Source organism: Hypomesus transpacificus, chromosome 2 (assembly GCF_021917145.1).
Source record: "Hypomesus transpacificus isolate Combined female chromosome 2, fHypTra1, whole genome shotgun sequence".
In the NCBI taxonomy this organism is placed as follows: domain Eukaryota; kingdom Metazoa; phylum Chordata; class Actinopteri; order Osmeriformes; family Osmeridae; genus Hypomesus; species Hypomesus transpacificus.
The window spans coordinates 12510473-12524351 of record NC_061061.1 but is presented as its reverse complement, the minus strand read 5'-3'; the positions used below and the strand labels follow the sequence as shown (position 1 = coordinate 12524351).

The following is a 13879-nucleotide window of genomic DNA, read 5'->3' as shown; positions in this document are numbered from 1 at the left end:
TCTGATGTCTTGTTTGTCACCTGCCTTGTTCTGCTCTGTTTGAGAAGGCATGGTCTACTGCATTAGAATTTCTTTAAATATTATTAGTTTATCTTTTCATCTGTCCTTCATTTCTATCTCTGTACTCTCAATTCTACTGTGTTTGCTGTTTAACTTTCAATAAAACCTTTTTTCTTCTCTCTCCTCTCCTTATTGACTTACTATCTGTGTGTTCTACACGTGTCTGTTCTCACATTTCTTTCTTTATGACTGAAACCAGAATAATTCACAATAACGGCATGTTCTGTCAAATGAACAGACATTAGACACTATGGCACAGTTTCCCAGACATGGATTAAGCTATAGTCCTTGCCTAAAAACATTTTCAATGGAGATTTTCATTTAATATTTCTCTTCATTTAAGACTAAATCCATGTTTGGGAATTGGGCCTACATGCCTTTCAGAGGACCACTGCAGCTACATCCTTTCTCTTCTACCTCGTCTTGATTTTCATTCATTTGTGCATGAAATACATCAAATAGCATGCAATTAGATGCCAACCAATGAGTGATTTGCCTTTATTTAGAGGTCTGTCCGGTGTCCTGAATCTGTAAACCTTAACTTGTGTGTCAAACGCTTTTTTCCTACTGGCTTTATCAAAAATGTACCGTTGCATTTATCTATTTCTTTGTGTTTTGCTCTCCTTTTTACTAACCTCCTTAATAAGAACAGAATTAAAAACATCTCTAACTTTCATTTCTACTTTTTGCCTCTTCTATTTTGTGTGTAGTTATCTATTTAGGGTTTATCTTCATGTCCACAGCAAGGCCCTGTTGTGTACTTTCTAAGTATGACTGTCATTCCTTGAAAGGAACTTTTTCTGCTTTAATTTAGTTTCTTAATCTTCTTACCGCTTGGCAAATGTGTTTGTTTGATCTTGTTTGATCTTGTTGATCTTTTCTTTCTTGATCAAACGAAGTGTCCATCTTTAGTTTTCATTAGATTAGTCCTTCTGTGAACTTTCTCATTTCTTAATGGTGTACTCCTACTCTGATTTCCTGTGTGTAATGTAACTTTCCTTTTCTTCTTTGCTTCAATCTCAAATAATTTTCCCTGACGACAGGTCCATCGTCTCTTTTTTTCCTACTTTGACTCATTCTTTCCTTAACAACTTTTATTTCTGTGATAACAAACTCCCTTTTCAGTGTTTAATCTTTAATATTCCTTTGTAGTTGTAGAGCATGCCACTGTCTTTTCATTACTACTTTGTTGACTGCATTTTACTTACTATATAAAAGCTCAGCTTCAGTCTTTTAACTTAAATCGCTTTCTCAACTTTGTTCTTTGGCTTTGAGTATGTTAGCTACCTTCTTTTAACTTTATTCCCTCATTGTCCTCTTAGGTTTTCACATTTCTGATTCATTTTAGTGCCAAGTAATGCAAAAGTGATACACCATTTCTGTCGTTATCGTTCAGTGTCATTGCTGGCTCTCCATTGCTGTCTCTACAGTTCATTAAAACAATTTTGCAATAAATGCCTTTCTCTAATATGGTCTGTTTGGTCATTTTGATGGATCTTGTAGTGACATTACCCTACTGATAAACTACTGAAGTCCAGTTCCATTAGTGACAAATACTTCTTCCATCCAGTCACACTGACCACACCACCTTTAACTATCCCAGCTCTCCCCAATTGTTCTTACAATATTAGTCTGTATTCCATACATTTTTCTATCCTGTCATGAGAAGACAACGTCATTAAGTCTGAAAGATGAGATGGACCCGAACCAAAAGTTTCCAAAAATCAACACAGCTAAATCACCATCAAATATGAGACAGAGACTAAAGCACCCTTATATTTGAATTTTATTAAGTTCTTCAAAGAGAGGAAAAAACATTTACATCACATTATTTACAAAATGGCAGTATTTTATATCAATTAAAATCCATTGAACGCTGAAGCTGATGGGAGAGGAGAAGCAACGGGGACTGAGTTGTGAACACCCCGCAGTTTCAGTTAGTCAGCTGAAACAGCACCAAAGCAGTGCAGAAGCGATACTTACTAGAGAATGGCTAGCTGCACTCTGCAAAACATCACTAACAAAGTCAACATAAGGACTAACGAAGAGGGAGAGAGGATAGAGGACACACACTGACAGGAGAGGAGGGAGGGTGAGCGTGCAGGGAACAAGCGGAAGGGAATGAGAAGTGGGAGATGAACACATCCAAAAGACAAACGTAAAATAAAAAAAAGTTGAAGCGTCAGGTGTTAGGGTTGATGGAGGGAGGGGAAAATAGGGAGTTGATCCAGTGCAGTTGAAGAGAGCAATGATGAAAGCAGGAGTTACTATATATACACTGGGATTTGACAGGGACTTGACAGGTAGGCTTGTGGGAGCAGTAAACATCAGTCATAAGAGGAAACAATGAACAGAATGAGATTCACATTTAAAGAGAAGCGTTAGTCATCAGGAATAGGTATATATCTAACTATGCAAAAATAAATGTAATGGAATTTTACATTTTTGAAACATGGGAGGTTAGCCGTGTTAAATGTGACATCAGAACAGAAGTTCAATCACTGTGGAAGAGGTTGATGATTAACTGGGAGTAGACAAGACATCGAAACAAAAAGTCCAGCAGTCTTCTAAATATGGCCTTGACAATCAATACGTTAGAAGGGGAGTCTTACATACCATTCTAAATACACTTATTCCAGCCATTTAACATTACACTTACAGTATCAAATCTTAACTTTGTCAAGAGTTGTAATTGAGGATGAAACGCTATATGTCCTAAAACATTAGCTAAATATGTAGCGCCTCATTGCCTGGTTACCCATACTCCAAACACACACTGTTGAAACAGGAGCAGAGTGGTGTGATCCAGTATGTGTTCCCAGGCAATAAGACAGCTGACAATTACTGGAAGCCAAGATGCCAAATGAAGATAGGACACAGACGGGGCAGAAGTTACACTGAAATAAATGAACTTTGAACCGTGAGGTTTGCTGTGGCCAAAGATAAAGAACATACTAGCCCTGATGGGTGGAGTCTCAAATGTTTCTAAACATACAGAACGCCTCATTAGAAACAGCAACATAAAGAAATGAATGGTCTAGTTATATCTGGATTTTTAAACTTGGGTTGAAAAGAGAACAGACAAACCGCATGCCATATTTTAAATTAATCACCCCCCCCCCCCCCCCAAAAAAAAACAAACAAGAAAAAAAACGAAGTATCATTTCCCAGCATCAACTTAGACTCCCATTTACATCAGGCACCAGGCAATTATTTGGGATCATTTGAGCAGCATGGCTTGAGAAGGCAGTATCATGTCTTGCCTTTCTCACAGCTCCCTCTCCAGCTGGCGTCTGGAGGAGACTGCTGCGGCTCCCGGGCCATCCCCTCCGTGAGCTCCTGATATGCAGTACTGCAGGAGGAAACACAAGGCGTGGCTGGAGGTGAACAGGGGGGGGGGGGAGGGAGGGAGGGAGGGAGGGAGGGAGAGGGAGGATAGTTGAAAGAAGGAGAAAGGGACACATGTTGAGACATCGAAAGTTGAACTTTTGAAATCAACTGAATGTTGAATAGGCAACTGGCATCGAGCATGTTTTTTTTTGACAAACAGCTGCAAGTCATGAAGGATGGATGAAATTCTTCAGTTTACATGTGATTATTGACTTAAAAACAATCCTGGTGGTGCTGAAACTGGCGGTAATGCTTTGATTAACACATGAAAATGCAGACCTTTCCCAGCCAAAAAACACCACTGTTTGCAAAATCATTTTGAAAAGCTTGTCAACTAGGAAAATGTACAACTTTTTTGTTAAGCTAATAGAGCCACAGGCACTCAAGCTCAGGAGGAACACAGTAGAATATGGCAAATATTCAACTCTACACTGGCAGTTCTTGGCTGGTGTGAATGCGGCGTTAAACCAAATCTTTTGCTTGCCATTGGGTCTGTGCGTCTTGAATGTTAATGATTTAGCTTAATGAAGACGAGAATCATGCATAAAAGACAACCCAAACCGTAATTTAACACTCAAGTTGTAAATATATATATATAAAAAAAAAACATATGGACAGAAACAACTGTGAATGTTTAGGTAATATTTGTCAAGAAAAAGATTTGGAAACAATTGTAAAAATTTCAATCCTGCAAAAAGAAAACATTGATTTACTGTAAAGACCTCAATGCCCACAGTAATTGCATGCTTTTCAACATTAACAAAAAATATGTTTGGTTTACACTAGAAAGCACAATTATCAACTCTCCATTTCATAATAGAAACTTGAAGGGGTAGCTAGAAATGTTTGCCAATAAGGCATACTTACTATAAGTATTCATTTACAATTCAAATCAAATGTTTTAATTGCATATTACCCATATGTAAGAAACTACCTGGTCCTACTCTCTTTGTATCTAAGAAAATCACTTACCCTGATGTGTGAACAGAAAAAGAAAAACAGAAATCTGAACTGCCAACAGAACTACATTACCAACTGAAAGCACACCAATATGTACATTATATACACATTCTATAGACTGGGATCACTTTCTATACTGAACATTCTATTCCATTCAACTTGCCAGACACCTTTTTAAAACCCGCTCTTGGGGTAATACTGTCAGAGGAGTGTTCCTGAAACTGAGAAGCAAAGACTACGTACAGCTGCTGATCTGTTAATCAAGGCTCATGCTCCACTGGTTCATGTCGTACAGAACAGCTACTCCACAACCCGAAAGCTCTTGATAGATACATCAAATTACAATTCATCAACCTGACCTTTTCAAAAATCATGGTAGACATTTAGAACACGCCAAATCACACTACTCTACGTCTCTTCCCTTTTTATTGAAAAATCAATTTCTGCAAAATGGTCAGGAAAGAAGAATTTAGTAGTTTACTTAAAATGCCTTTGAAAATTATGTTATGGCGCACAATGGATGTTAAAAATGACATCATTCTAGCTTCATTTCAATATTTGTTACAAACCTATACACAGGTACATATTAAAATCGAAGACTATCAGAATGACTGACCAAATATGGAGCCATGAAATGTGTTCCAATTACTGAACGTAGGGTTGAAATACTAAAAGCTCAAATTCTACAGGTTAGATTGATCTCTTTCTGGACTGAACCCACCTATTACCTTACATAACTTTTTAAGTCATACTGTAATGTGATGATGCCAGGGAGACTTGAGCCTGATATCTGCTGTTGGTCTTGTCGTCATCCACCTTCCAGTCCCTTTCTCTTACCAGCCATACATACTCAGCCTGGGAGGACCAGAGTGCGCCTGGCACAGCATACAAACCCTTCGCTCCAGCCTGACTGCCGGAGGGACAGCGTGCTCCAGCGGCGGACAGAACGCCCACATCTTTCTGATCCGGTGACCCTGCTGTTGAGGAGGTGGAGGGTCTGCCATTTCACATCTCTGGAGGGTGGGATTCTTTCCTGGAGGCTTCCGTCCTGCAGAGTGGGACCATCTCCCCGGTGAGCTGTGCCTCCGAGGGGGCCCCAGGAGCCTCTTCCTGGGGGGGACGGGGACGCGTGGGGGGGTGGGGGTTCTGGATGCGGAGCGCTGCGTCGGAGTGGAGATGATGGAGGCAGACCGTACTGCAGCCACAGCTTAGAGAGGGGCCACAGGGGGGCCCAGGCTGAAAGAATGTGTGGGGGGGGGGTTGTGTGTGGGGGTGGCGTCTCAGTAAAGACTATAGCTCCACGCGCCATCAAACTTACAAAGTCAATTCCTAGCAGCGGGTGAGACGCCAATCTTGGGGTGATCTACTGTGGATCAGCGATGGAGCAACCGACGGTAGCAAGCCAGGCTCCACCAGACGATGGAAGATCATTTTTGAGGGTCGGAATGCAAGACTGTGGCTGTCATGGCAACTGGGAGTGGGCTAACCGGTACAGGAGCCAATCAGAACCTCCAGATTTCTCAGTCAGTAACTCTCCAGGTGGAGGCCGAGGCAGGGGAAACCCACCTGACAGCCAATCAGACAATTTAGGTAAGGAGGGAGTGGGGGGGGAGTGGGGGAAGCAGGACTGGACCGGACATACAAACCACCATCTCGTCTTCTCTAGGATCTGACACTGGATCACTGGGGTTTTTCCTCTGTGCAGAAGGCAAAGCAAAGTCTCTGAGGGGCTTGGCTAGTAGCCCCTCTGGCTTGGCTAGTAGCCCCTCTGGCTTGGCTAGTAGCCCCTCTGGCTTGGCTAGTAGCCCCTCTGGCCTGGCCAGTAGCCCCTCTGGCTTGGCTTGGCTTGAGTGATGACACCACAGCAGCTTCATCTATCGGTCTTCTTGTTTCTCTCTTGACTGGCAAGACTCGGAAGTCTTCAGACTGTGGAGCTGTTGACTTGTGGGAAGGAAAAAACATAACAGAACACTGTTAGCTTCAAACGAGCGAGGGCAGCTGGTTCTGGCTGGGAGACCAAGGGCTGTCTTTCCTGATCTGTTTTCACTACAGACGGGAGTCGCTAACCATCTCAATCTATCCTGTTCATTCATTAAAGTGAGTCTTAGCGGCTTGATTCGATATCTTGAGCTGTGTGTGTGCGGCTAAGCTACTGGTCAGTGTTCATCTCTCTCACTCCTCTAATAAAGTCCATATCAGTCACTGTGATGCGTTTGTGGCTGTAGTGTGTCTGTTGCTCCCGATGTACGACTTAACCTAACCGCTGGTCTCTGTCTTAACTACCTGGGGGGGTCAGAGGTGACAGGAGTACTAAGGGGTTCCCTTTACTGTGCTCACCCCCCCCCCCTCCCCCCATGCCTCCCCCCCTCCCCAGCCCTCCCCTCCCCCTCAGGAGGCTGCCAAGCAGGCGGAGCTGGCTTTGCAGTCTATCTTGTTGGGGTCAGAGGGGAAGGTGCTGACCCCCAACCCTGTCAGAAAGGCCAAGCACGAGTCTAAACATAGGAAGCCCAGACTGGACTGCACATACTCCACCGGCAGGTCGGGTCTAAATCTGCGGACACAGAGGAGGGAAGCACAACTCAGGGTCACCACCAACAGAAACACTGAAGCCTTTCTGTCTTTATTCTATCCCAGAATCCCACCTTCCATGGCCCACTGTGATTGCGTGGCTTACGTTTTAAGCATGGCCTTAAGTGCGATCTTTCGTTCCCTCTCGACAAACTTGTCGATTAGGTAGGAGGCCATGCGCGGCGCCCGCCGGTACAACAGGAAGAAGCGATGGTAGTTGCCCAGCGCCCAGGCGGCACGGAGGGCCAGGGCGTGGGAGACACAGCTGTCCCCTCGCAGCGCCGGGGTCAGGTACACCAGCTCAGTGGTCAGGTCTGACGGAGAGGGAAGAGAAGCAGCGCTCGCTGAAACAGCTGGGAACAGGAGTAACCATGGAGACCCGAGTACCCACATCCCTCTTGGAGGAAAGCAGCCGGGGGGGAAGACCTACCTCCGGAGTTCTTGGTGAAGATGTAGTAGAGCAGTCTGTAAGCGGTGAACTCTCCGATGTTATCTGACGGGTTGTCCTTGTACAAGGCCTTCAGCTGGGTCTGGCACTGGTTGAACTCCTCATGGTCACCCTGAAACACACACCATTGTAGAGACACGTCAGATATGTTACCGCGCACGATAAAACCATTTGCAAACTTCATTTGAAACAGATCAGCCTGAACGAGGACACAAGGCGTTACCTTCTCGAGGGCAATGCGCGCGTGACACTCGTATACCTCCACCGTGAACTCCGTACGAACTCCTTGAACCTGTGGACAGGGAGAGAGAGATATGAGCAACCCGAGACATGCCCTTACAGGCGGGGCTAAGAGGACAGGTGTGAGGGGGAGGACAGGTGTGAGGGTGAGGGGAGGACAGGCGTGAGGGGGAGGGGAGGACAGGCGTGAGGGGGAGGACAAGCGTGAGGGTGAGGGGAGGACAGGTGTGAGGGTAGGACAAGCGTGAGGGTGAGGGGAGGACAGGTGTGAGGGTGAGGGGAGGACAGGTGTGAAGGTGAGGGGAGGACAGGCGTGAAGGTGAGGGGAGGACAGGCGTGAAGGTGAGGGGAGGACAGGTGTGAAGGTGAGGGGAGGACAGGCGTGAAGGTGAGGAGAGGACAGGCTTGAGGGTGAGGGGAGGACAGGCGTGAGGGTGAGGGGAGGACAGGTGTGAAGGTGAGGGGAGGACAGGCGTGAAGGTGAGGGGAGGACAGGTGTGAGGGTGAGGGGAGGACAGGTGTGAGGTGAGGACAGGCGTGAGGGTGAGGGGAGGACAGGTGTGAGGGTGAGGGGAGGACAGGTGTGAGGGTGAGGGGAGGACAGGTGTGAGGTGAGGACAGGCGTGAGGGTGAGGGGAGGACAGGTGTGAGGGTGAAGGGAGGACAGGTGTGAGGGGGGGGGGTGCCCACCGTCAGGTCCTGTCGTATGGACTTCATCTGTTCACAAGCGTAGGGGTAGTCCTGGTGGTTCTTCCAGTGGGCCTTCACCACCAGAATGGACTTCCTGAGAACCTGGGGACACGACACTGACAAGTTAGGATGTTGAAACATCTCCAGGGACCCTCCCTGAGATCAGCTCTGAGTCGGGCACCACTCACAGACACGGGGCGCACTGTGGAGGGGTCTGGGGCACAGGTGAGCCTCAGGTAGTTCTTGGTGATCTCCTGGCAGGTGCCCACGATGGGGCAGTCCTCCCAGCTGAGGGCCTCCTGGGTGCCGTTGGGGACCTCCAGGGAGTTGATGGAGAGGACCAGGGGCTCGGAGCGCAGCTGCTTGTGGAAGCGAGCCGCCCGGCTCTGCTTCTTAGCCTCACGGTTGGGGTCGTGGAAGTCCAGGCCTGCGTTACCTCCTTTCCTCTTCTTGCCCGGGCCAGAGTTGGACTCCTCCATGTTCCTGAGGAGGAGGAGCTATAATCAGTTTGTGTACTTGACTCAACTGCGTTGGAGCGGGGAAGCATCCGGAAACATATCTACGATATGGTAGCATTCAACGTTTTTTACAGACAGTTAAGCAGACTGAAACACTGTTCCGACCTTCGTCCCCTGTTGCCTCGGCCACCTCGTCCTCGCCCCCTCTCTCCGCCACCCCGGCCCCGCCCCCGGTCTCGGTCTCCACCCCGGCCACGCCCGGCTTTCTGCTGGCGACGGGACAGCTGGGGTCGAAGGTCACAGGACATGCTGCTGTCTGACTGAGAGCCAGAGTCACTGGGAGGACAGAGAGACGGCCGGTTACACACGACACACACACACACATGCCTGGAGTCTCTCCGGAGTCTCCCTGTCAGAGAGAACAGAGGGACTGAGAGGCTGATCCGGTCTCACCTGCGTCGGTGCCTTTGGCCGCTGCGGTCGCGGTGTCGGCTGTGGGAGGGGGAGGGCGAGCGCGAGGACGAGCGGGAGGACGAGCGGGAGGAGGGGCTCCTCTGGGAGAAGACGTTTCTGTAGTGGCCCAGCCTGGCTCCTGCTCCACGGCCCCGGGAGGCCGCCCCGACGCCCCCCCCGCGGCTCACTGCGCTCTCCAGGGTCCTCTGGACCGGCAGGGCCTCCCACCGGGACGGCTTGGCCTTCAGTCTGCCAAGACGGACACCACAACATGAGCTTCCACACAGAGATGCCTTTAAACTCAACACAGATCAACGACTTCCATTCGTATCGTCATCCATCGGATAACCCTCTCGCCCTTGTTGACGAGAGTTATCCGACGGATGGCGAGGCAAACATAAGGCGTTTTATCTGCTGAACGTGGCGTTGTTGAGCGTTGGCGTGGCGGCGGAGCAGCAGGGAAGCCACCCACTCACTCACTCGGGCAGCGGCTCGTGCGTCCAGTCGATGGTGTAGGCCGAGCCGTCCAGCAGCCGGTCCTGCAGCACCTCCTTCAGCATCTTCTCCGTGCGGTCCTTGTCGTCCTCCGTTTCGCAGGCTGTGAAGCAGCGCTGCACGTACTCCTTCATGGCCTGGGGCCAGTCCTGGGGCCTGGGGGGGACGGGGGGGACAGCAGAGGTCATCAGATGTAATAAAAGAGGAACAGGATTGATGACCATTTTGGTTGAGTCAAATACCTATCAACATGCCCTGCATGTTTTGCACATTTCCCTGCTCCAACACACCCGATTCAAATGTATAGGTTGTTATCAGGCTTCTGCTAGGCTTCATCGGGACCCAATCATTTGAACGAACCAGGTGTGTTGGAGCAGGGAAACATCTAAAACATGCAGTGCAGGGGGTCAAAGGGCAGGGGGTCAAAGGGCCCTGAGGACTTCTTACCGTGTCTGAGCACCCCCGGGTGCAGCGGCAGCGGCTCCAGGTGAGGCCGATGTGGGAGGCAATCCAGTGGCCTGCTCACTGAGAGGGAAGCTGGGATTGGTCATGACATAAGGCCTCTTGGGAATGTTGAACTTCATGGTTCCTGCTCCAGGTGATTCTGGGGAAAGACAACGTCAAAGATGCAGAACAGAATTTGAAACTAGCTGAATTCCAGTCGCCTGCCCGTATTTTGTTGAAATGTTTTCAATCCTTTGTCTTTAGTCATGGATTTTAAAAACGTGTACTATTTAATCTTAATGTCTTTCACGTCTCTGGAACTTTCACTGTCTACATTGGTGCCAGCATATCAACTCATGACTGTGACAGGATGCCTAGGGCAGAGTAAACACTACCAATAAAACGGTGCAACACACATCCTCCATCTCACATTTCATACGGTCACAGAAAGGCCACAGGAGAAACATACAAAACGTCAGCTCTTCCTCAAACTAAAACACACCACTACTTCCTCATGAATGACCTACACCGTGGCAGTAGCCTTCCAGGACCAGGATTAGAGACCGCTGGTCTACAGGGCCTGAGGTCTACCCACCAGTCTCATTAAATCCTGGGGGGAAACACTGCGCACACACACTTACGCTTCATGCGATGCCACTGCTGCTGTCCTCCTTGTTTTTGGTTCTGATTATTATTATTCTTGGCCTCTCCTCTCCCGACGCCTGGTCCATACTGGCCCTGCTGCTGCACGTTACTCTGGGAGGCCTGGTAGGAGCTCTGAGCCTGGTAGTTCTGCCCGTAGCCTGGCCTGCCTTGACCAGGGTTGGGCTTGTAGCCTCGCATCTGGTCGCTTGGCGGATAGGGCATGGGGCTGTTGCCGTTGTAAGGGTTCTGTGAAGGGGGAGGGGGGTACTGGGAGTTTGGAGAGGGGGGTAAGGAGGGGGGAGGAGGGGGAGGGGGCTGCTCAGAGCTGGTTGGGCTCCGGGGGGGAGGTTGTGGGGCAGTGGGAGGAGGGGCTTGGGGCTGGGGTGGGTAGTTTGAAGACTGGTCGTCCATCAAGGGCATGGATGGAGGCTGAGAAGGAGTTAAAGTTTGAAATAAACAAAGTAGAGGAAATAAATATCCCACCATGTTTCTGTGTAGATGTACAAAACAAGATTAAAAAGTCTACTTCTGAACCGGAGCACAGAAGCATATCCAAGCAGAGACAACAGTTCTTAGATTTAGGTTCAAATGTGAGGATGCAATTTCTTTTGTATACTTAAGTACAACTAAATTATAATTTTATATTATTAAGATTTCAGCAGTTAGTCGTGTACCATACCTGTCCGTTTGGTGTGGTGGGTCCTGAGTAGGCTCCTGGCGGGCCCCCATACTGGCCCTGAGGATAGCCCCCACCATACTACAGGTCAGAAGTACACACAAACATTACTCCTTTAAACCCAACGTCATGCAGGACTGGTGAGGTTTTTAACCTTCCTAATCCCTAGGTCAGTACACCAACTGCAAGCCATAAACATCTTTCAAAACATTTTACAGCCTTCATTTATCCTCTGAAATGATAATGAGTATTTACCGTGGTCATGGGGTAGTAATAGTTGTATGGGTAAGGGTATCCAGCATATTGCTGCGGCTGGTTTTGTTGGTACCACTGATTGTAGTACTGCTGCTGTTGTTGCTGCTGGTGGGCAGTAGAATCTGCTACCGCGGGTTGGAACTGGCCAACCTTTACCAAAACAATACATACAATTAGAAACAAATACACCGTGCCAATAGACCCTCTACATATTTCATAATTCTGTTCAGACTGACGTGGGTGACCACCGGTATTTACGTTGTCATGGCGTGAAGCAATGATTTCGTTAAAACGTTGGCGAACATATTATGTAGCGCCCGCGTTCGACATAAGTCTGACACAGTACAACGGCCTATTACAGGTTGCTTTACGCACCTGTGCCGTGGCCCTGCTGGCCTGGGCAGCCTTGGTCGCGCTCTGGGTTTTGGTAATGGAGGCCAGTGCCTGTCTTGCCTTCTCCCACTCCGGGTTCTCGTGGATCTGACCTTCTGAACTTGTTGCATACGACCTGGGAGGGGGAAATGGGTAGGGCAGGATGGGTCAAACGGATTGGCTTGACTAGCTAGGTAGGCTACTAGTAAACCGTTGAGTCAAAGTTAGCAGACAGGGAAATGTAAGACTAAAGGCTTGTATTTAGCTTATGATGTCAATTTCAGAATCGTTCCCATACCAACGTTAATAAATTCAGCTGACATCTTAGACGTGAATCACACTTAAATTGATTTATGTAGCTACAGCTCGTAAGTGGCTAGCAGTACTGTAGCTAGCTCTAGCTAGAGCTAACTACAGTACTGTACCTCCTCGTCGCAAACGAAGCTCTTTGGTCACAACAACCTACTGTAGCTAGCTAGTCTAACGTCCTTACAGTTAATGAAAATACATAAATCGGTGCCCGTCTTACACATGTTCACTTTAGTGATATGTGACTGTAAGCTTGCTAGCACGCAAAGGGTTTGAGATTGTTTCTTACCAAGTCGCAGCCGGAGCAGATTGGGTTGTGGTACTATTCGCCGCCATTTAAGAAACCTAGCTAGCTAGCTTTCTGCTAGCCAGCAAAATGCGGTGCAGCTAATCGACAGTAGTTGGAAGGTAAACAAGACCAACTCCACTGTCAAACTTAAAACTCTCCAATCTGTAGACCAATTTCTAACAATCTTCAGTTTTGTGTTGTATACTTACGATATTTAACATGTACTTTACAAACTAACCTAGCCTGCTATGATAGATTAAAATTGATCGTCTTAGCTTGTCAACTTGACCTGCTATTCCAGGACGTCCGTGTTGAACTGTGAAACAAAATGGCAGTTGAACGACAGTGTTGAATTTTTCGGTTCCGTTTTAAAGGTACATTCAGCTATTTTCACAGCCTGCTCATCCCTGTCCTGTTTGCAGCTGCTGTCCTCCAGCCAACTATTTGATCCCTATTCTAAAGATCTCTATTCAATAGATCTGTTCTAGTATTTGCTGGCCCGGTATAGATGGCTTTGTAAGCAGCACTGTTTTATGTGTCATCTCATTTGAAAAGAGCAATTATTGCCAAGTATTTAGTTTTTTTTTTAATAGGTCTAGCTTTGTAGTTTCTGTCAATTATTATTTGTCTTCAAAATATGATAATCAGATAGATTATTCAGTTCCAAATAATATTTTCCCAAATATATTAATTCAACAAACGGTTTGAACAACTTATTCAGTTGACACAGTGCCACATTTTGTAGACTTAATTGGTGATCAAGTTGTTGCTTTTTTTGTTTGATCGCCGTTCCTCTATTTGGACTTTTAATTGCCGAGCGCCACGAGACCATTTTGTTCACATGCACAACATCTGGTTGCGTCATCCCAAAGCTATGTAGAAATGGTGTGAGGAGGTCCAGCCAACAATGACTCATTTCCAGTCATACACACTATTGTGTGATTCTCTGAAGTAGCCTATAGGTGAGGTAATCTTTGATTCTTTCTCTCACCCTGAGGAAGGAAGATAGAGGGGGGTTCCAGCAGTAACGGCGTTCCTTCCTCTATTTTGATGGCCCAGATCCAGGATTTCCTAAAAAACGCCTTGAAGAGGCTTACTAACTTGGGCTAGGCCTACTTAATGAATGA

General features: G+C 47.3%; 1 protein-coding gene across 2 annotated transcripts; it reads right to left on the bottom strand.

Moving 5' to 3' along the window:
• Positions 1-1828: 1828 nt before the first annotated feature.
• Positions 1829-13095, bottom strand: leng8 (leukocyte receptor cluster (LRC) member 8). Of its 2 annotated transcripts, none has more exons than XM_047030250.1 (15): positions 12753-13095; positions 12158-12290; positions 11783-11932; positions 11531-11608; positions 10848-11280; positions 10210-10366; positions 9748-9918; positions 9268-9516; positions 8980-9150; positions 8545-8839; positions 8357-8458; positions 7650-7718; positions 7409-7538; positions 7085-7292; positions 1829-6961 (listed from the first exon to the last, which is right to left on the bottom strand). In XM_047030250.1, the coding sequence occupies exons 1-15, from the start codon at positions 12797-12799 to the stop codon at positions 6799-6801; spliced, it is 2556 nt and encodes an 851-aa protein (XP_046886206.1). In that variant the 5' UTR covers positions 12800-13095; the 3' UTR covers positions 1829-6798. The 2 variants fall into 2 exon arrangements, with proteins under 2 accessions (XP_046886206.1, XP_046886212.1); XM_047030256.1 differs by having other exon boundaries at positions 11531-11587.
• Between the last annotated feature and the right edge of the window lie 784 nt (positions 13096-13879).